General features: G+C 42.7%; 1 protein-coding gene across 2 annotated transcripts in view; it reads left to right on the forward strand.

The window, feature by feature from the left end:
* LOC114000715 (neuronal acetylcholine receptor subunit alpha-7-like) overlaps positions 1–21,994 on the forward strand; it is a 56,528-nt gene that overhangs the window by 23,335 nt on the left and 11,199 nt on the right. The window contains exons 3-8 of one of the 2 annotated variants that reach the window (XM_027745233.2): positions 6,969–7,013; positions 8,635–8,744; positions 11,107–11,186; positions 12,331–12,498; positions 14,214–14,408; positions 15,710–15,796. In XM_027745233.2, coding sequence (XP_027601034.1) covers positions 6,969–7,013; positions 8,635–8,744; positions 11,107–11,186; positions 12,331–12,498; positions 14,214–14,408; positions 15,710–15,796 — 685 coding nt within the window. The remainder of the gene's footprint in view (positions 1–6,968; positions 7,014–8,634; positions 8,745–11,106; positions 11,187–12,330; positions 12,499–14,213; positions 14,409–15,709; positions 15,797–21,994) is intronic. The other variant, XM_039380938.1, reaches the window with a different exon arrangement.

Here is a 21,994-nt window from a genome sequence, read left to right on the forward strand (position 1 = left end):
TTCCTTCTGAGATTTTCTATGGTGGTCATCCTGCTTGGGCATTTAGCAATAATTAAACAATTTTCTCTCTGCCTGGTGAGAAGTCTGCACTCTGTAGATGTAGGAATATGAATCTTGAGCCCATGTGTGTCGTTAATCTTGGGTTACTAATTTGAGGCATCAAGGACTTGCAATAAAGCAGTTAAGCCAAAGCTGTTGAAGTGGCCTTGAACCTAGTATTTCTCAGTTTCTCTGTATTGTCTGAGAGTAAGTCCTAAGAGACACTGACTTCAGCTCATCAGTAAAAACCTTTCCCCCCTTTTCTATACCTGATCACAAGCTTTAAGAGCTTATTTGAGTTTTGGAACACTCCTACATCCCCTTATTTCTTGCTGTGACAGCAGCATGCAAATATAGGAAGAAAAACCAAAGGCAGTCTTGCAAATAGCCTGAGCATGAGTCTCTGTTAAGCACTCAGGGTTGGCCTGTTTGAGACCTTTCTCAATAATCCTCCCACTGTTTTCCTTATGATCTCAAATGCTGAAAAAAACAATGAATAATTAATAGCTTGAAATGATGATTTGTGTCTAGTTCTGTTTATTGAAACACCTGCCAACTGTGCACAAAACCCATGGAGGGCTATTTCAGGGTAAGGTATCTACCCTGGAGAATATAAAAACCACCTACATGTTATGTGTGGATGATTAGGGATTTTAATGCAGGACTGACTGCTTCTGGATGGTGACATAACATCCTTTCCCCCAGGAACTAAGCATGTATGTCAGTTTATCCAAGCAGTCAGAGAGCAGCACTGTGCTGGAAAACCATGTGAGAAGGCTGGAAAGCCTTCTGACCCAGATTCTGGGGTTTCCATGAGACGCATCTTTGAAACAGTGGGACAAAACGGCTCTCCCTAGGATCCTATAGAAGTGTGGGGACACAGAGTCTCTGCAATTCGCAAGTGTTTGTGGAAACAGTTTCAAGACCAGTGCTGGAGTCTACATTCTGTCACAGTTCACTGGAGTCCTGATCTTCAGGCACTAGTGCAAAAGCTACAACTTGCAAAAGCTACAACTTATGAGAGCAAAATTAGTTTCCTAAGGCGAGTACCTAGAGCCCCAGGCAATAGTTAGAAGTCATGCCACGTGTGCAGGGCAAGAACAAATCTACCTTTTCCACCACAATGGCAGTGTAAATTGGAAAGTGTAGGGGGAAAAGGCAAGTAAGGCCTACAAATCATGTAGGCTTAGGAGACTCACAGTCACCAGTTATGTGAGTGAGTGGGAGGGCTGCCTACTCTGATGCCGTGACTGGCAGCAGAAACTGGCCTTTTTTCCCTTATTTCTTCCTCCCACTCTCACCTTTGAGGAAATCACAGATTCAGTACTTGCTGCAGTGGCTTTTGCATCCAGGCCTTTGCATTTAACATCCATATTAAAGCAACTGTTTGGTCTCTGACATATGGGGAGACAAGCTTTTCACGAGGAATACCTTTTTGAGGACTTTGTTGGCCATGCATTATGCAGCCTGAGAAATACAGTTGGCATCCCTGCACTTACAGGCTGTTGTGGCACAGTCCCTCTTTGACTGCTGTGCTCCTCCCAGTACAAGGTTCTCTTAAACTCTCCACTCTCATGGCAAGTGATTGCTCCTGACTCAGTGGTTTGCAAGGAGAGGAGTGTGATCTGACAGAGGCTAAAACCTCCAATATATAAAGTTCCTGTCTTGAAAGCAAGTGTGCATAGGACTGCTGTAAGCAGCAGATACAGATGAAATCGTATTCCCCCCAGACTGCCCTTCTGGGGACAGAAGAGTGCAGGTGGTTAAAGGCAGTGTGACCACACAGCCTACACAGGCTACTGCACTGCCTGTGTAGAAGCTGCTACACAGTGGAAAGACCAAAAGCAAATTGCACTTCTTACCCACAGTGAAAGAGCACACACCTCTCCAAGACAGGCAGGGGATCAAGAAAGGCATAACTTCAAGAAGAAGCCAGCGGCATCAGATGAAAATGTGGTTCAACCTCAGATGAAAAACACCTCAAACTATTCATAGGAGAAAAAGCTCATGCAACAAAGGTGTTCAGCTATGAGTTCTTAACTATATCTTCTTTGGCTTGACAACACTGGCCTAGACACATCTTCATCCTGATGGGAAACAAAATACTCAGCATGTGTTTGTGGATGTTTGTTCAAATTTTGTTTTTCCTTTGTATTTCTGTCTCTCTCTCAGTCTTTCACTTTTACTCTGGGCCCTCCCCTCTGATTCCCATCTCCCTCCTGAGGGTGTTTTCTTAAAGGGACTGGGATGAAGTACTCAAACTTCAGGTATCTCTACAAAGTTGATGTTACCATGGCAACATTTATTCCAGCTTTTTAATGAGACCACTGAAATATAAAGGCTTCTAGTGATATTTACTGGAATGTTGCCAAGGCAACCTCTGCGTTTCTCAGAATGACTGGATTTATGAGCCTTCAACCATTCAGTGCATCTAAGATGAGTTTTGGTTAATCAGCTAAAGATTGGGGGCAGGTAGGTGATTTATCAATGGAAAGGAGTGCCTGCTGCAGTCACAGAGTGAGCATACAAGCCCTTGAAAGCCTCACCAGTTCCTTTAGATGTTTTTAATAAAATCCCATGCAAAGACCAATGCCTCTGCTAACTAAATTTTCCAGGTCTCACTATCAATGTCTCCAAGTCACTTGACCATTTCCCTCTTTGTCTTCAGGTCTCCAGGCACAAAAACAGTGGGGAAAAAAGAACTTTAAAAATTAACCATAGTACCAAAGTAGTCACACATGACCTCTGAGAGTCACCTGTTCAGTCTGGGATTTTTCTGATCACTGTCTTGCAGTAAATCGATGACTGATTCGACTCCCAGTGTTGTGGCTCTGTGAGAGGGCAAGGAGATTAATGACTCCTACCAGCCACCTGGTAACAAGTGCCTTGCTACAGAGATAACACGTTGCCGTATGATGTGGCTACTGAACCAGGAAAGGCTTTGCCTTTTTCTGTCCATGTGATATGATTCAGGTAATTATGTTGCTGAGGGCAGCTACATTTCATTTAGACGTTGACCTGACAAGGGAGGATCTGCTGACAGGCAGTGGTGCACAACACAGGCAGATGTACATACAATGTTTGGATTGAGAGCAGGGAAAAGAAAACCAAACTAAAATATTCACATGCTGCAGCACATGCACTAGAACAAACCAAACTAATTCTGTCACTCTCCATGGGTCAAAGGTGGCTGTAGGAATAAGCAGATATCGAGGGCAGAGGATTAACTGGACTCAGGCTGGAGATATAAAGGGGAGAAAGTGACCCAGATAACGACAGGAAGGATTTAGAGAACAACTGTTGCACTAGCTAGTGACCACAGCTTTTCCAGCATTTTTGAATACCAGAAGCAAAGTGATTTTTCTGAGCTGAATATTTTCAAACCAGAAGAACTGCCAGGGGAATGATGGAGAAGCACCTCTGGGGTCTAGTCACCTCCAGCCTCATCCAGGATCTTTGCAGGGCTGCTTTGGGTGCCTTGCTGCAGGGAGAGATGGGAGCTGAGAGCCTGCCCAATGCGGAGGGAAAATCATTGCCAAGGCTGCCAGTGCCAAGTGAGACAGAAATCTTGCACAGGAAAAGCAGTATGATGGATTATGTAAGTTTTCTCCTGGGAGGGAAGGCATCCTCTCAACTAATCTTCAACCGCTCTGCACAAACTAATGACACATAGCGAAGGAACCGTCTCCAGCACTCCCTAAGCTCCATAATTAGCTTTTACTTAGGCAAATCTAGGTGGCCAGTGATCTCTTGAGACAGAGTAAAGTACACACACTCTCATGTTTGGTTGTAAGTATCTTTGTAACAGAAAAATAGGTCCCTCCTGTGTCAATGTATACAGAGGTCATGATAAAGATGGCAGGAGCTGTAGTTCTTCTGCAGCTCTAGAAAGGCAAGGCAACCAGCCCACTCCAAAGGCCAAATGATTTCTTTAGAGGATGCAAAGATACGTGGCTCAGTAAACCACCACATCTGCACAGATGGAAAGTTCCGTAAATAGCTCTTAAATGCCTCTTACTCTAACAGGGAATGGATTCAGACTCAAGATTCCCACAGTCCTCATTTCCTGGGCAGCCCCAGCAGGAATTTTTTCCTTGGCCAGGTGCCTCAGGGTCCTTCTCTAGAAGGGGCTTAGCAAGAGAGCTACACATGGACGAATGCCTGCCCAGTGTAAAACAAGCTTTGCTGCTTCTGCAAATGAGGCACTTCTGGCAAACTCCCATCCTTGTTTGGAAAATATTCTGTTCTGTCCTGCAACAAGAAGGACCCATCGGACTGCGTCTGTTGATCAGTACTGAATGTTGAAACAACATTTTCTGTCTTTTGCTGTTCAGAAAGCCAAACACCATTTGAAAGCTAAGCAGCCTGAAGGCAAGGACAAGAACAGACTCTGAATGGCCATGAAAACATTCCTGAAATGTCTTCTTTTTTCACTCAAGCTGACACATAAGCAGTCCAAAGCTCTGGTTAGACTTTGTGCTTTTGCAGACTGGTACTACCAAAAACACAAGACAAGGAAGACCATGCTTACTCTGTAGATAAAGTTGTGAGAACTCTAAAAGACAAGTTTTCCTTTGACTAAAAAGCAAATCTAAGAAGGACAAATGTGATGAGCGGAGTAGCCCTGTGAAAAGGAGGCAAGTCCTGCCCAAGACAGTAAATGTAATGCTAAATAAAATACATGGCTGATGAATTGTTTGTAGTCAAATCTGATTAGCCAGGTCATTAATATCTGACACACAATGGTGCAATAGAGAAACAGGTAAGGGCAACAGACCATTTTGTGAAATACCGAAGTCAGCCTGAGATGTCATCCTTTGCAAGCTGCTGAGCATAAACTTACTATGCTAGGCAAAAAGGATTTCCTTGTAAATCCAGAGCCAAATATGAAAGGCTCCTGGGGGAAGGCAGCTCCACATGCTGGAAACCCATAACCTCCCAGATCTACACTGGACTTCAGTGCATCTCCCTGTGGCTTACTCAGGTAGCCAGCAAAATGAGGAAGATTCCCCTCCTCCCCTTCTCTATAGGGTTCAATGTAGATGGGGACAACCCTTAATTTTGCACAGGAAAAGCATGGGCTGACTGTTGCTGACCCTCAATTTAGTCATGGTGTTCAGGCTTCTTTAGCAGTACACAGAAAGTCTTTGTAAGAAGAACATGTGCAGCTTATAAGCATAAAGAATTTATGGATTGGATAGCAACACAAAATATTGCTAGGATTTGATGCGCAATTCAGACAAGCATCATGCTTGCCATCCTTAAAAGAGACGTTAGGAGTCACTGGTGGCTAGGAATGCATCAGTCAGATGGGCTGATGGTTGGCCCCTGAGGATCCTTGGGACACACAACCTGTGTTATTTTCATTTCCCATACCAGCGGACACAGTTAGCTCTGATGACCCTGTCAGTTACCAGCTCTGGGGTTTTTTTTTCACTTTAGGATTTTATATTTTTCAAAGTTAGTGTTTATTCCTTTCAATGCTTCAGGATCTAAAAAATGTGTCTTAACAGGTTTAGTCCTGTGTGTGATTTTTCTTTTCTTATTTTTCTGTGGACTGACTTACAATTGCTTCAGCCATAGCAACCCAGGGAACAAAAGGAGCAGCAGATGGACAGGGCCTCTGGAGGCAGGTTGTGGTTTGCACAGAGAGGCACACATTTTCTGTCACAATTTCGGGAGCAGCAGAGAGGAGAAAGGGAAATACATGAACAGTATAATGATGTAAAATTGCATCTGAATTTTGAGTGCCATATCACAGCAGCAGAAGCAGTTTGGGCAGGTTGCAAGGGGACTCAAGAGGAGGTAGTGTGATAGACAGTTTTGCATGGATCACTATGGCAAAGACCTGTTTCATGCTTGAAATGTACTTTTCATGGGGACAGGAGCCTGAGTGCAGCACGTAACTGGGGCCACAGTGCCAAAACAACAGGAATCGTCCAGATCAATGATGTCTCCCTTTCTAGGTTGTGGTGTTTCTGCAGCTTCAACAACCCAAACGAGTGAAGAGAGTAGATCATGACACAGACAGGGTTCATGCTAAGGAATTCAGCAGTACCAGTGGCCCAGTGTCCTATGTGCTGGGGAATCAATAATAAGGAGGCTTCTCTGAGCAGTTTCCTCCATGCATTAGTTTGGGAGTCTGCAATTCCTGCATGGGACACTGTGGCAGCAGCACTGCAGGGTCCTGCACCTGAAGACCAGCTGCAGCAAGCTGGGCACCTTGTGCGTCCCAAAGCATTTGGGCTCCAACTCAGTGGTGAGGGCATCTTTGCTTCTGTTGTGAGTCACAGCTGCTTCCCCACGGCCTATGCATTTACAGGCTGCTGCTCTGTGCAGATGCCATGAAAGCTCCCTCTCAGGCAGCACTTGTGTCCTTTTTGCCGTGTGCTAGCTTCTTCCCAAGGCCAGCCCTTCCTTTCCTTTCAGCCTGAGCTAAGCTACGCAGTGCTGACACTCCAAAAGAACAGCACTTCCAGCACTATTTCACCGTCGTTTTGCAGTGACAGCAAATGCAATATAAAATCTCTCCGACTACTTACTTTCGTGCTGTGTGGTACTGGAAATCATCTTGTTTTGACAAAGTAGCTAAAAGGCAAAAGTGATGCTTTTGGTAAGGAGTTTGCTTGTCCCCAGCAAAATAAGAAAAATAATCTATTATTTTCTCTTCTGTTGGTGATTAGTTCTGATAAACACAGGAGGTCTCTAGGTTTAAAGGATAGCAAAGAATCACTATTGTCTGGACCAAATAATGCATTTCAGTGGTTTTCAACTGAGCTCACAATCTACTCCATAAAGTTTGGTTTATGTACCCCAAGAGTCTGGGTTTTCTAAAAGAATTAGAAACTCTTCCACCTGTAATCAAACTGTACTTTGAGTATCATCCTTTTTTCTCTTCTTTTCTCTTTCCTTCCCACTTTTGTTCAAAGGATGAGAAGAATCAGGTGTTGATCACAAATGCTTGGCTGCAGATGGTGAGTAGCCTGTGTGTTTCTTAGTTGAAAAGCAAGATTGCTATCTATTAACTTGTCTATAATGTGATAAAAGTAGGCATTTTAAGTCCTTTAAAATTTCCCTAGTGCTCCTTTCAGCTTTGAAAATTAAATTCAGGAGTCAACATAACCCTTTGGGGACACCTGTTGACCCTTGGAGAATGAAACCAACTGCATTGTTAGGCCAGTGGATGTAGGGATCTAGTGACAAAGAGCCCAGTGTTGGGGTCCCATTATGACTAAGAAGAGTTTCTTCAAGGGTCTGAAGTCCCTCTTCATAACCAGTGATGGGGACTCGGGAAGCAGCCAGACACCTGTATGACGCAGGCTCCCTGTACTTGCTACTTCTGGGAAAATCCCCACCCCTATCTGAAAGAGAGAGCCAAGTCACAAAATTCCCATCACTTTCCTCTGATCACAAAAGTGACCCAGCCACACTGGACTACATGCAGAGTGCTCTGACTGGGTGGTGGGATGGCCGGGGACCACAGGCAGCTCCCTGCTGCACTGCTGGCAGTACCCTGGCACATCACTGGGAACATTGCCTTCCCTTGTGCTTTACAAATCTCATCCATAAACATTCCTTCTCCACATTCTGCAACCTGCTCCAGCCGAGGATTGACCTCCACAGGTCATGCAGGATAAGCAAAATCGATCTTCACTCACGGTTTTGGGGAAGGGAGTTTCCTATCTGGTCTGCTGCCGGCTGCCTATGGTGAGGGATACAGTGTTTTTATGGTGCATAAACAGATCTCCTTAACAGCTTGTGCTCAATAAAGTTGCAGTTCTTGAGGAAAAAACCAGTGGGAGACATGAATGATTGAACTAATTCGTTTTTGATTTCCGCAGCCAAACGCTATCTCATATTAATGTGTTCAACGGAACAGGCTGTTCCTTCCTCAGTTACCTGCTGGGATTTGCAGCAGGAATGAGTGGTTTTCCATCGCAAAAACGAACCCAGACAAACCTATCCGAGTACAGGATTGTTAGGACAGACCCCTGGGTGTCCTGTCCCTTGCAACAGTATGTCTATATCTATTTAGATATATGGATATATAGTTATAAAGATATCAGCACCGATAAGGGTTTCCCTTTCCCTTGCAGCCCCACCACTGAGGTTTGCTTTAAGTCGCAAGGTTCAGCCCAAAAGTTGTTCCTTTCTTGAATTAACTGTTTGTGTTGAGGTGGAAATCAGAAACAACCCTTGGCACACAAAGTTCATTTGCCTACCTCTCATAGCGATTTGTTATTGAAAGAGTCACCCAACCATGGTCCACCTACCAGTGACAGTACCCAAATCCTTTAAACCACCTCACCTCAGAACCAGTGTGCCTACCAGCCCACCAGGAAAGGTTTGGGATGCCTGGCTTCAGGCCACAGAGTGCAGAGCTAGACACTAATGTATGGCTCACAGCTTCATTAGTCAGACTGTTATTTCCTATGTATTTATGCCAACCTTTCTTAATAATTAAAGCCAAGCATTAAACTGTTATCATACTCCTGCTATTGCTGCTGGCAAAATCCATTCTGTTCCCATAATACTCCAGACAACTTAGAAGAGTTTTACAAGCTCATATAATCTGATGTATGTGTTTGCCAACAGTCTTGGGTTGATGTTTACCTGTCTTGGGATCAATATGAATACCCAGGGGTGCAGAACTTGCGATTTCCCGCTGACCAGATTTGGGTACCAGACATTCTGCTGTATAACAGGTAAGCAAGATGTGCAATGGCTGGTGGGAGACCAGAACTGGGTGCTGAAAATCAGCTGTGCTTCACTGATATTCTGGGCCTTTTGCCATATGTGGGTTTGGTTCTTACGCTTGAAAGAGTCACAAAACCAAACAAGCACCAGCTAAGAGATTTTTCTAATATCTAAGTCTTCCTTGCTGTAGTTCTGCAGATGTCTTCTTTAACTTCTTCTCAGTGAACGCAGAGTGAAAACTACCCATACTCTCTTCATAATTACCACATCTCTCCTGGAAAATTACTATCATGTATCTATCATAGTATTCCTGATTGAACTAAACAAATATATTTTCTTCTCACTTTACTCGTCATATATTTCATAAATCTCTCCGTCATTCCTCTTCCACTCTGAACACTCTCTAGTCTGTTTTTCCTCCCCCAGAGCTGAATCTAGCTCTCCAGCCAGTACCTCTTCAGTGCTGAATGGAATGGAAGCTCTCTAGACAGCTGTTTCCTTAATGCTTTCCAGGAGGAGAGGGTTTTGAGTTTGCATCTTAGTTTTGGACTTATTTTTCGATGTACTGCAAACCACAGATGTATCTCAGCCCTGCTGTCTCAATAGAGTTTCACTGATATGTCTTTCTCTGAGAGTTTTCAGGGTAATACTTTCTAATTATCCAGATTAAATTAATTCTGCTAGTTTCCCTAGTTCACCCAGACTCATCTTCCATTCCAAGCATTCATAGCAAAATATCCAAAGGATGCTTGGAGGCACCTGGATTGTTTCGGTGTTCTTCTTTACTTCAGCTTTGGTCCTTATTGTCTCTTTATTCCTTGTCAGTCTCTAAAAAAGGAAGCATACAGCCTGGTCCATATTATTGTACTTTATAAGAACATGCTGAAGTTCAGATATATTACCTACCTCCTTTTAGTCAGTAAGAAAATTAGATTGATTTGATGCAGTTGGCTCTTCACAAATCTGTGCCAGCTGTTTTCACCTCATTTTCTTTGAAGTTAGAATGATGTGTCTATAATTTCACCTTTAAAAAATGTCAGAATTTTCTTTGATCTTCCTAATTCACTGTGCCGTTCCCTGTTCTCCACAAGTCCTCACAGATAATTGTTAATGCTTCAGAGGGTATTTCGGCCAGTCCTTTCAGTTCTCAAGAGTAAATTTCATCAGCTCTGCTGAGTAGAATCTGTCTTATCTACACTTCCTTAACCTGTTCCTCCCATATTCTGCCATGAACTCCTGCCACTGTGTGAGAATTAATTGTAAAGAGTGAAGCTCAGAGGGTGCAGGATACCGGAACTCTCTGCATCCTGTGATTTTCTTTCCTTTCACAGCAAGTGATGAATCTATCTTTGTCTTCTCCTTGTTTGCTTGTATTCATAAAGCCCTTTCTTGTCACCTTTTATGTCTGATAATTACCACTCATTCCGCAGCTAGCCTTTTCAGTTTTATCTGCCTTGTTTGGTTTTGGGGCAATAATGAGGACTGAGGACTCAAGACATGGATATAGAGCAGATCAGAAGAGGAATGGAGGGTCTGAATTTTCTACACCTGGTTGAGAGATAGGGTATGTAAGGTGGTGTAGTGATGTAATATAGACCTGCACACAGCCACCACAGGCAAGGCTCCATAAGCCCAGGGAATCGTCTGTGGTTAATCTGTTCCCAAGAGACCTTCCAGAAGAAGCCCTCAGACTTTGCTCCTTTGGACAATTCTTGCCATGGTCTGGCTCATTACTCCCTTAATTTTCACAGAATTGCTTGGAACAGTAAGGAAATTCTGTTTTCTTGGTCCCTTTCACCTGGCTTTTGCTCTTAGAGTCTCAATGAATCTCCTCATACAAGGCCCCTAAAACAGCTTCTCCCCAGTGCCTTCCTCCAATATTAGAAGCAAACCCTCAGCCCTCTGCATCCCAAGAGACTGCAGAATTGCTAAGTCAGGCCACCATTGCTGTTACAACAGATATCTGGGTAGCAGATAACTTGATTTATACGGTGAGCTGCCTCATTCTGACAGCCGCCCTAGAAAAGCCTCACTGTACCAACTGCCCGGTTTTTGGATACAGCTAATATGACACTTTTGATCCTTTCCCTTCTACCTGTGCTCTGAGACATCCAACGCTCTGCCTTTCACTTCTTTGATGACATAACAGCATACAACCAACCTGCCCAGGTGCAGGCCAACAGTGTCTATGAGAAACTGAGATGCAGGTCAAGGGTAGACTCTTCGCCCAGGTGTAGGAACTAATATTAGACTTTCTGTGGGTTCAGTTCAGACAAAATATTATTTCCATGTTGACAGTTGCTACGCCGTTCTCAAACATCAGCTTGCTCTTTTTCTGTTTTGTTATGTTTTGTTTATATTGTGTTACAGTGCAGATGAAAGGTTTGATGCGACATTTCACACGAATGTGCTGGTGAATTACTCTGGATCCTGCCAATATATTCCTCCAGGTAGGACACAGAGAACATTTGTTTGCTTTTAATCAAATTAATACAAGCAGTTTTCCTTCATGAATGAAACCAAGATGTTTTAAAGCAGTCTGTGGAAATTTTACAAGCTGGGTAGTTATGGGACAGACCCATAACTTACATCCATTATCAGTAGTGTATTTCCACTTCACAAATCAATAAAACATTCTCCTGAGCAGTTTGCTTAGAACTTCCAGAGGCCCACCTGAGATGTGATCCAAAGCAAGGTGGTGTGCACCATCACATATGCAGTCCAGTTAGGTCTTTGTTGAGTGGGGAGGTGTGTGACCAGAGGAGACCCTGAGAGCAGCACTCACTCTGCATTGAAGTCCTCCTGCCAGGCTGAGGCTACAAGTCCAAGTGAAAATGCAAACTGGGATTGGTCTCAGCCAGCTGGACCCAAGTCTCAGCCTCTTTTCCATCTGTACTACTGATTCCATGCCTGCAGGGTCCAGCAGCCAGGACCCACCAGCAAACACACAGGCTGTTTCACAGTTGCTCACTGTGGTGGACAAAAAAACGCCCAAACTTTGTGTCATAGCACAGTATAGCCCCCAGGCATGTCCACAGGGCCCAACAGGGACTTCCCTGATGGCTGGTCCACTGTTGTTCCCTACCTCTGAGACCCCTTAAACTGGACTAGACACATCCAGAGTAAAATTCAAGGCTCAGGTTAACACAAGTCTATAAAGGCCAGCACTGAGCAAGGTTTAGCATCATAATGTGTTTTCACGGTATGGTGGGTCTAGGACAGAGCCTAACCAGGAACTCCTTTCAGAAGTAGTTCCTCACAGGAAATACAGTCTCTGTAAATGCACATTTGTGTACTCTGTCCTGTCAGCACTGCCAGTAGTCTGCTGAGGCCAGCCAGCACTGGGAGACAGGCTGGGCTGCTCCTGAGCAAACTGCCTCAAGGATGCAGTGAGAGGTGGGTCTTCACTGGCAGAAGAAGAGGGGTTATTCCACTCGTGTCAGCACCTTCCACCTGCAATACTTGTTTGGTTGCCCCATGACTGTGTCACATATACTTTCTGGAGAGGAAACTTGCTCACAATCAATCAGGCAGATAAGCGTAAGATGAAATGCATCCTGCACATGCTTGATCATGACTGATTTCTATCCATAGGCATTTTGAAGAGCACCTGTTATATTGATGTCCGCTGGTTCCCCTTTGATGTGCAGAAGTGTGATTTGAAGTTTGGCTCCTGGACTCACAGTGGCTGGTTGATTGACCTGCAGATGCTCGAGGCTGATATATCCAACTACATCTCAAATGGAGAATGGGATTTAGTGGGTAAATTGGCCAGCCTAAAAATTTTCAGTGGCCTAATTTTCAAAGGCAACCCCCGAATATATGGAAATGATCAATCACACTGGGACATGAAATACAGATATTAAAAATTTATATGTAGGAAGAAGCAAAAAGGGAGAAAAAAAATCAGATCAGAGGCAGCCTTTCAGCCACATTCATTGAACTGTGTCTGAAAACACTGTGTTCTGATGCAAGTGCCTGCCACTGAGTATATAAATGAAAGCTACTAGTCTTGATGCATCTGAGCAGTTTGTCAGTACCAAACTTGGATGTGCCTCATGTAGGTGCAGGGAACACTACTGTCACATTTATTCTAACACATCACCAAAACTGATTAGTGTAAAAAATACTTCAGCAAAAAATACTTCAGCAAAACTTTTACATAAATGAATCTCTCTTACCCAGAAAACGATCGAAGTGTGTACCAGTGTACAGAAGTGTTCATAATAACTGTAGATTAGTATATCTCTCTTCTCTTCTGTGCTTTGGAAGACACCTGCATTTTCAAAATAAGAACCAGGCATTCAGTGTGAGTTTCTAGTGGGTTATTTTGAACTCATCTGTGCAGTTATAAGTCAGAAGCAATGCTACGGAAATTGATGGAACTTGACAACTCTAAGGAGAGGCTGCAAAGAAGACATTTTATCTTCCAGTCTTGATATATAGACATGCCCTGACCAACTGCATGCATTAGTTTTACTGTTCAGGGATTCTGAAAAATTATATTCAGCTTGACGAGAAGCCAGAGGACTCCATAGTGAAGTCCTCATAAAGTGCAACTTAGTGCTTATTTCAGAGCACTCCTGACTATCTAATGTTCCTTTATAGTGCTTATTTCTGTCCAACAACTTTGCATATCTGATTAAGAGTCTGTGATTTATCTGCCTTCAACCCTGAACAGGGGAGAACAAAACAGGGACTTATCTAGCTCATACAGTAAAAGCAGTAAGTAGCACCTCAGGCAAGCCACAGCCATATCCTTTGTGAAGACTTTGCTAGGCTCCTGCCAAAATATGCACATCATCACATCTTCTGTCCCGTCCACAGAAATGAAAAAAGTGAGAAATTTTTGGCATGAAAGATACAAGGTGCTGAAGTCTTCCAGCTCCCCTGACATTCTCTGTGCTGCTGCAGTCCCCATCATGCAGCATGTCAGGCAATCTACTGCAGCAGGGTCACCATGGCCAACCCTGCAGCACAGCTATATTGGAAAACTATGTCTCTTAACCTTCAGGTATCACAGGCTTTAAACTTAACATAACATCCTTTTTTGAAAATTAACCCATATCCTGTGTGTTTTTCTTGACAAAAAAAGCAAATGTGTATCAAAGAATGACAGAAAAATAAGAAGCAGTGGCACTTGTCACACAGAAAATCTGCTGTGTGTGCTAGTGAATATGACATCAGCAGTATGTCAACACTCACAGAATGTAGGAAGGCAGAATGCACATTTTTCATGTTGATGTTGGGATGGTCAGCACTGTTTTGCTCTGGCCCAGATGAGCTCTCTTGGCTAAGCTGGATTCAAGTGACTCAGAAGGCATTAAAGTAAAGCCTAGAAAACACAAAAGGTAGACTGGGAACAGCAGATGGAGGTGACACACATTGGCTCATAAACCATCAGCTCCTGGCCCAGTCCAGGGGGATAACTAGGAGTCTTGCACCTCTCCCCACTGCTCTTATCTCCCTCCCTGTAGGTGTCCCAGGAAAGAGGAACGAGATGTACTATGAATGCTGCAAAGAACCATACCCAGACGTGACGTACACGATCACCATGCGCCGACGCACCCTCTACTATGGCTTGAATCTACTCATTCCTTGTGTTCTCATATCTGGCTTGGCACTGCTCGTATTCCTTTTGCCAGCTGATTCAGGGGAGAAGATTTCTTTAGGTGAGTGCTAAAGTATTCATTTATTTCATAAGCATCCTATAAAACAGAAAATAAATACCTCATGGTGATGTGGTGCTTGATGGATTAAGTTTTCACTAGGAGAGCAATAGAAGTACTTGTTTGGCTGCAGAAAAAGGACAACAGCTTTCTGTATGGTATTCACACTTCCTGTTCTAAACAATCCTAAAATCTTTTGGACTTTAACATGGGAGAAGGCTGAAAAATAAGCTGTTGGCACAGGCAGAAGTGATAGTATTCTGTCATACTCGTTGTTATGTTCTTTACTACATCTCGATGCATTTCGTACCTGATTAACTTTATTTTTCAGACAGGACATACCAAGATACAAAGACTGAAGGGTTTTGAGCAGCAGCAGCTGGGCACTGGATTTTTGCCTTTAAAGTTCAGCTCCCAAACCACCTAGACACAAATTCCCTTTGAATGCAAAGCAGTGACAGCCAAGAAAGGGATAAATTATATTTGCTGTTGTGTTTGTGTTGATAAAAACAGGAAGAGTTCTTCCAAGACAAGACAGAGGAGAGCTGGAAATACAACAGATGAGACCTTAAGGGTTAATTGTGCGTGATTCTGTTTCAGGGCAGAGCCTTTTAGACCATATGAAGTATCCTTAGATTTAGTAAGAGAAAGAAGTATCTGAGCAGCCTGTCTTACAAGAGGTAAAACACAGGCTATGGATGTTACAATTGCTATCTATGAAATACAGGATGGAGACAAAGAAAAGACTAATTTGAGCTGAAGTAGAATGTTGACACAAAAATAGGATCTAATGTTCATGCGCTGACCTTGTGATTTCTCAGTACCAGGACAGTTAGCTTTAGCAACAGCCTTTCCAGATAGAATAAAGTTCTTCTTTTAAAACAGGCTGTATCTCTTTGGGGGATGTTACATAATATGCAATAGCAAAACCTAGACTCCTGTCTGTGCAAGCCTCTCCCAGCCCTAAACAACCATCTGGCCTTTGTTTGTGCTGTGTTTTGGAAAAGCAATGTAGTTCAGCAGTTCTGCAAGCTTCGTTTCTCTCAGCAGGAAAGATTTCTCCATTACTTTAAGAGGAGCAAGGGTTTGTGTGTATTAGGAAAAAAGCAAAAAGACAGCAGATAGAGTTGCATCCAAAAATTCTCTCACTTTGTGGAAGTTCTCATCTGCACTGACAGGCGTGAAGTCGTGGGTTTGGCTTTTCTGTAGATCAGGACAAAGCTATATTTAACAGCAAAGACCTCAGAGGAGCAGCTGCAGAGTTCATGTGCCTCATTCTTCCCCAACATGTTCATTCCCTGCAGGTATTACTGTCCTTCTTTCCTTGACTGTATTCATGCTGCTTGTGGCTGAGATCATGCCTGCAACTTCTGACTCAGTCCCACTAATAGGTAAGTTGATTTTCTCTGCTTTGTGCACAGTGTATGATGCCTCTCGAGCAGTTCAAAGCCAATTTGAGGACTGACTCTTTCTGTTACTCTGGTTTTGCATTCAGCAGTGTCAGGACTGAATGTCACTCTGGACTTTATCATTTCTCATGTATGAAAAGAAACTACACGAGGGACACAAAAGGGCACTGGAAATATCAGATAAGCTGCTAACTGCAAGGATTGAGAGAACACAGAAACAACTCTGGGGAAAATTCATCTTTCTTCTTCTGCATTGCCCAGCCTCCCCGCTGTTATGCAACTCTTCCCCACCTTCCCCCTTCTCCTCCTCTTCTCTCTATCCGAAGAGCAACTCAGAATACAATAGTCAAAATTCAAATATATTGCTGGAACATTTTTAATGTATACTGAAAACTATGGGACAGATCATCATCTTGGGAACATGGGCCAGATAGGCATTATTACATCCTCTGTTTTTATAGGACTATCCCTTTACCTTGATCTCATGGGGCCTCAGTTTCTCAGCTGAGAAGAGAACTTGAGCCACCATTGCAGGGTAGAGTAAATAAACCTGTTGTATTTTACAAAATAAAGAAGAATGAACACCACAGGAAAACCTGTGAGTATAAATCATGACTCAAGTACACATTTCAGACAGCAGAAATTAACACAACACTCAACAATACATCTGGGTGCTGATGGAAGATGGGCCTCACCATTGTACAATGAAAGCCTCACAGAAGTTATATCATGAATAGTATGAAAGAGCATTTACTCAGCCAAGCTCATTATCTCTCTTCAAGGATTTAAATCTAGACCTAACTTTGGGGAAGGAGGATGAGCATGCCACAGTTAGGACAATGACACCCATAGGCAAGGGTTTCTGAAAACCTCCAAATAAATTACACATCTTAGAGAAAATCAGCAGGACTCTTGACTCTGAGTCATACAGGAGCTTCCAAAAGACTAACAAACCACCATTCTGAACATATACCTATGGCACAATGGAGACAGATACAATTCTAAGAGAAACTTTGTGTGTGGTGGGGAGACACAAGGCGTCTTGAACCACTGTCCATGAATTTTTGTTTTGTGTAATACCTAACAAAAACCATTTAGAATTAATAAACGAGGACACTTGCCTATGCCCAGTCCACTAGCTTTAACCAGAACAGTTTCTATTAATACAGTCTGCTATCGCAGAATGTAAGATTTAAACCAAAAAAAGCTATGAACAGTTATGTATTATTACAGACTTTGATGCTGTAATAACAGACCAATTTCTGTTTATTTTAGCATTGCTAAAGTGGATGTAAATGACACCCACTGCTCTCTCATATATTGTAATTTATTATAGAAGGCAATCATGTTGGTCAGACAAGATTTATCCTTGTTAAATGCTGGATGACTGTTCCCGAACCCCACCCTTATCTTCAAATGCCCAGAAATGTTCCTTAAGGACTTGCTCCCTGATTTACCCAGGGACAGAAGTTATAAGGACAGAGCTATAGTTCTCTGGATTGTCCTTTTGGGCTTTTTGGAGATGGACGTAACATCTATCTTTCTCCAATTGTCAGGGAACTTACCCCATCTCCATTGTCTTGCAGTGATACCGTTAGGACTCTTGATGACACCTGTGTGATCCTGTGGATTTGGGCATGTTCAGATCTTACAATAAATCCCTGACTCCCTCATCCACTGCACCCAAACAGCCCTTGTTCAGACAGTGCTCAAAGCTGGGCTGTGTGGTTTTTCATGATCTCGAGTTCTGAAAACCTCATCCTTACTCTAACAGGATGATATAGCATAATCTCTCCACAGTGATCTTACAGGTATTCCCAAATGGGATATTTTAGCTGCTGAATATATCAGGTCATGATCACAGTTTTCCGGTGTTATCTCTAGTCCTGTTAAAATCCCCAGAAATTAACGTGAGGAAAAGGAGTACATTTGGACAGCTCATTCAATTTTTGGAGAATCAGTATGCCTAGCAGGAGGTTACAGGAATAAACAAATCTTCGAAAGCATGTGGTTAGTGAAGAATGCAGGTAATTTGATCTTGAAGTAGAAAGATTCATTGCTGGTCACCAGAAAAGTCACTGTTGCTTGTCTTCATGACTGTGGGAGCAGAGATACTTTGAAAACAGACTTTAAAATTAATCTGCATTATATTCTTAGGATCTGAATTTTTAAAAATAAACAAGCATCCACACCTACCCGAACCTGAATGAACCCCTGCAGCCTTTGCTATTTCAAAACCACTAATGCTTAACAGGCTGTACGTCTTATTTTCCCCTCCTTCTGACCCTAGCTTTAACTACTGAACTGTAATAGCACGGGAAACTCTCACAGCTGCTGTTTGGAGTGTCTTTGAGGGAGCAAAAGAGAACTGGTCTGATATGATACTTAAAAAAAGTACCAGCTTCTACACTTTGGAACACTTTTACAAAGAAATGTGGAAATCACCCCTCAGTTCCTCTTAGTCAAGGCCACTCTCCCCTGGCCTCAAATTACGTTAACAATAAAGGAAGCACCTCTCAGACTAGTTTAGCCACCCACTTTCTGTGCCAAGAAATGTTCCAGCTGGACAGGCTGACTCCTTGCTCTCACTCAGCTTTTTGGGATTTGCATTTGCATCAGCAGGTAGCTGCTCCTTGCCCAGCAGCGTGTCTGCTCCCATCCTTCTTCAGCACATCCTCTCTTTTTGGGAAACTAGGTATTTTGAAAGATGTTTTCAACAGCACATATCTATGTGAAGCAGGGCACAACAATATTTCAAAAGTCAAATCCTGCCCTTTTGCAGAGATGCCAAAGAAAGAAGAAGGCTGAAACAGAGAAAGATGCTTCTGTTTCTGTTTAAAACATTAACCATCCCACAGCACAGCAATCAGCTCAACCATTTGAATCAAAAGCATTAAGGTCCCATGACATCTGCAAACAGAACATTTTAGTCAGAGTCCAACACAGAATTCAGAAGTCAATTTTATGAATAAGGCTTCTTTCTCTAAAGCATCCTGGAAGTCCCTCCTAGCACTTAAAAACTCCAGTGTAGCTCCTAAAAGACTTTCAGAACATGGCTACATAGCAGCAGCTGTGTCCTAAACTTACCCTTCCTACTATAGCTTAATCATGCCTCACGGGAACGCGCTTGTAATTTTACTCACTTCTAATTTTTCTCTTTAAAATTACTTTTACCAATAGTCTGTGTAAGTAGACAGCTGGAGTTCATTACTTGAGGAAAGTATACACAGAAATACAGAGAACTCCAGATGTGATACACACCTTAATTACTGGTCTGAGTGCACTAATCGCTGGGTAAAATCATGAAATCATGAGCTGTGACACAGCTCAGGTGTATGACAATCATTTTTTCTGTTTCTAAAAACCTATGCAATTATGCACAATTTTTTCTTGTACTATACATACCAGTAATTTCACGGGAATTTCATGCACCTTCCCATCCCCACTATTGCACCCAGTCCAGTGCATTACGTAAGAAAGGATATCCGTGTCCCACTGTGTTGATTTCCTGGTTCAATGACCAAACCAAAATTAAACAAATACTGTTATTAACAAATACTGTTATTTTTATTAGAGCTTTTGTGCAAACTCAGGCCCTGCCCCTTGAAACTAAAGGCTTAGGTAATTCATCTGAGAACTACATTTGAGGCATTTAGATCTGAACTGTAAGGACTGTTTTATTTCTATGAAGACAATGTGATCCATGTTAGGTGAACGATTGAACTCAATGATATTAGAGGTATTTTCAAACCTAAATGATTCTATGATTCTATGTAAATAGCTGTGGATAATCAGATCTGGGTTTGGTAATGGTTATGTGACCATCTCTGGAGAAAGGATGAATTCCTTCCTTAGGCAAAAGACATACGCCTGAATTCCTTTAAAGTCTTCATATCCCTGATCTTTTTCATTAAACTTTGTTTTCTGTTGAAAAGCAACCTTGTAGTTATGGCAAGGAAATCATGCATTAAGAAGTTACTAAGGAACAAATTCCCCTAAGTCAATAGGAATTCCTATCTATAACTTTTCCCATTCGTGATTATCCTTTGACAGGAGCCTGCTTAAGATTGCACAGTTGGTGATCATGTGGTCCCACATTCAGTGGCACCAAATAGAGCAGTGAACAGAATCAAATTTATCATGCACTGCTGTAGGAATGTCTTAAAAACTGTCTCAGGATAAGCTGCTAGTTTGGGCTCATAAACTTAAAAAAATTCATCTCCTAATGTCATGTTTAGTTCCTACCAAAACCAGCCAGTTTTTCAGAAAGACAGAACAATCCACAGCCCGTGTTAAAGTCAGACATGGCCAAAACCCATTGCTTTGGAATATTGAGGTGAACCTAATTAGGAGCCTAACCAACACATCTTCTTTCTACCTGCTTGCAGTAGCACTTCCAGAAGGGGAAAACCTTTGGGGCCACACGACACAACAAAGTTTGTAGCTGTCCATACTTCCCCATCCTGCTGTGATCCTGCCTTCTTCCAGCACCAGGTGTTTTGTTTTCAAGAAAACTTCAGCCCCCACTAGTAAGCCCCACTTGTTCCATTCTGCAGTGATATACAGGCTGTGGGGAACCTCCTTTACCCACTCATGTCCATCTTTGCTTTCACCTCTGGTTTACTGTGCTGCAGTCCCACTGCTGTGGGAACGGAGTGACACCATGTAGTCACAGACCCTAAAATGCTTGCTTTGAACATCCCACCCAGGTCTTTGCACTTGTATTGGTCCAAAACTCTGCAGACTTTGAGTTCTGGCCCCAGACAGCACAAAGTACAGTCACACACAGAAACAGCCAGGAGCACCTACAGCAGGACTCCTTGAGCTTGAGATCAAGGCTGCAATAAGCTCCAAACTGGTTACTCTTCATCCATCCTAGCCAGTGCTCTGAAGAGGTATCACTTTCAAAATACTTTGTCAAAGTAGATAGGGCATGCTTATGCTTAAAAGTCAAATCTTGAAATTAAATACTCAGACCTCTCAGGCCAGTCAGATGATTTGTTTCTTCCATAAACACTTTTCCCATCTGTCAATTCAAGGCATCCCCTTCCACAGGAGAATTGGTTAATAATTTCTGATTGGTTTCCACACCTAAATAACTTCAAAGTGCTGCAAATCTTTATTTCCTACCAGCTCTTTCCAAAATAACACCACTGGTTTGGGATCAAAAATCTGTATTTTGCTTTAAGAGGAGTTTATGGCAGAAAGTGTGGAACACCTGGAAGATGGTCATGGACAGTGTTTGAAAGGGGAACATGAGGCTCATGAATATGAGGAGCTGTCACTTCCTATGATTAACATCCACACGATGCTTGATGTTTTGGCAGGACATATCAAATAATGCACAATAAAATTAAAATTATCTTCATCTCCACTTAACGAAACTGCATTTCTCTCTGTCTTATTTTGCTGAGCTCTTCTGCTTGCATCTTTAAAAGACACAACATTTACTTGCTGCTTAGGGCTTTGTTATGATGACATTTTTCAGCTGTATCCTCTCCTTGCCATTCCTCATCATGCCTACATTATTTCAATAAGCTTGAAGGTTTTACACTGTGAATAACCAAGTTGGCAGCAGATGCTTCGGGTGATTTCTTGCATTTAGTCATACAGCAATGAGATTGCAAATTACTGAAACAGGGAAACAATGGGGTGCTTTGCCACCTCCAGGAGTCACAGATTGTTTTAAGTTACAAACATAAGGCATTAGTGGTTCTAACTAGAGAGAGAAAATTAGATTAATCTCCTGTTACACTTTCTGTCATCTTCCTATATGTTCTCAGCTGATGCCATTTCACTTTACCCTGTCTCTTTTTGAGTTTTTGGAATATTTCCCCCCCCCTCCCTTACATGGTTCTGCCTGGTACCTTGCTGGTGTCAGGACCCTGCTCAATTTCTTCCACAAAACACAAATTCTCATTCTCAGCAGCTCTTACAGTTTCATGTCCCATGATCAGTGGTGCTTTTCCCAAAGCCAAGAATCTTGGATGCCTTTTTAATCAGGGGGGAGGGAGGGGGGTGGCAGGGGGGGGGAAGGAAAGGAAAAAAGAAGAGTTTTACTTTTCAGATACCCAGTTCTATTCTTTGAAAACATGTGGGAGGAGAAGAGTTTGAAAACACTGTGAAAACGCTGCCTCTGTTCCCTCTACAAGTACCATAATCAACAGGCAGACACAGAGT

The sequence above is a fragment of the Pipra filicauda genome, unplaced genomic scaffold (genome assembly GCF_003945595.2).
Source record: "Pipra filicauda isolate LSUMZ 115617 unplaced genomic scaffold, ASM394559v2 scaffold208_size1342795_pilon, whole genome shotgun sequence".
NCBI lineage: Eukaryota > Metazoa > Chordata > Aves > Passeriformes > Pipridae > Pipra > Pipra filicauda.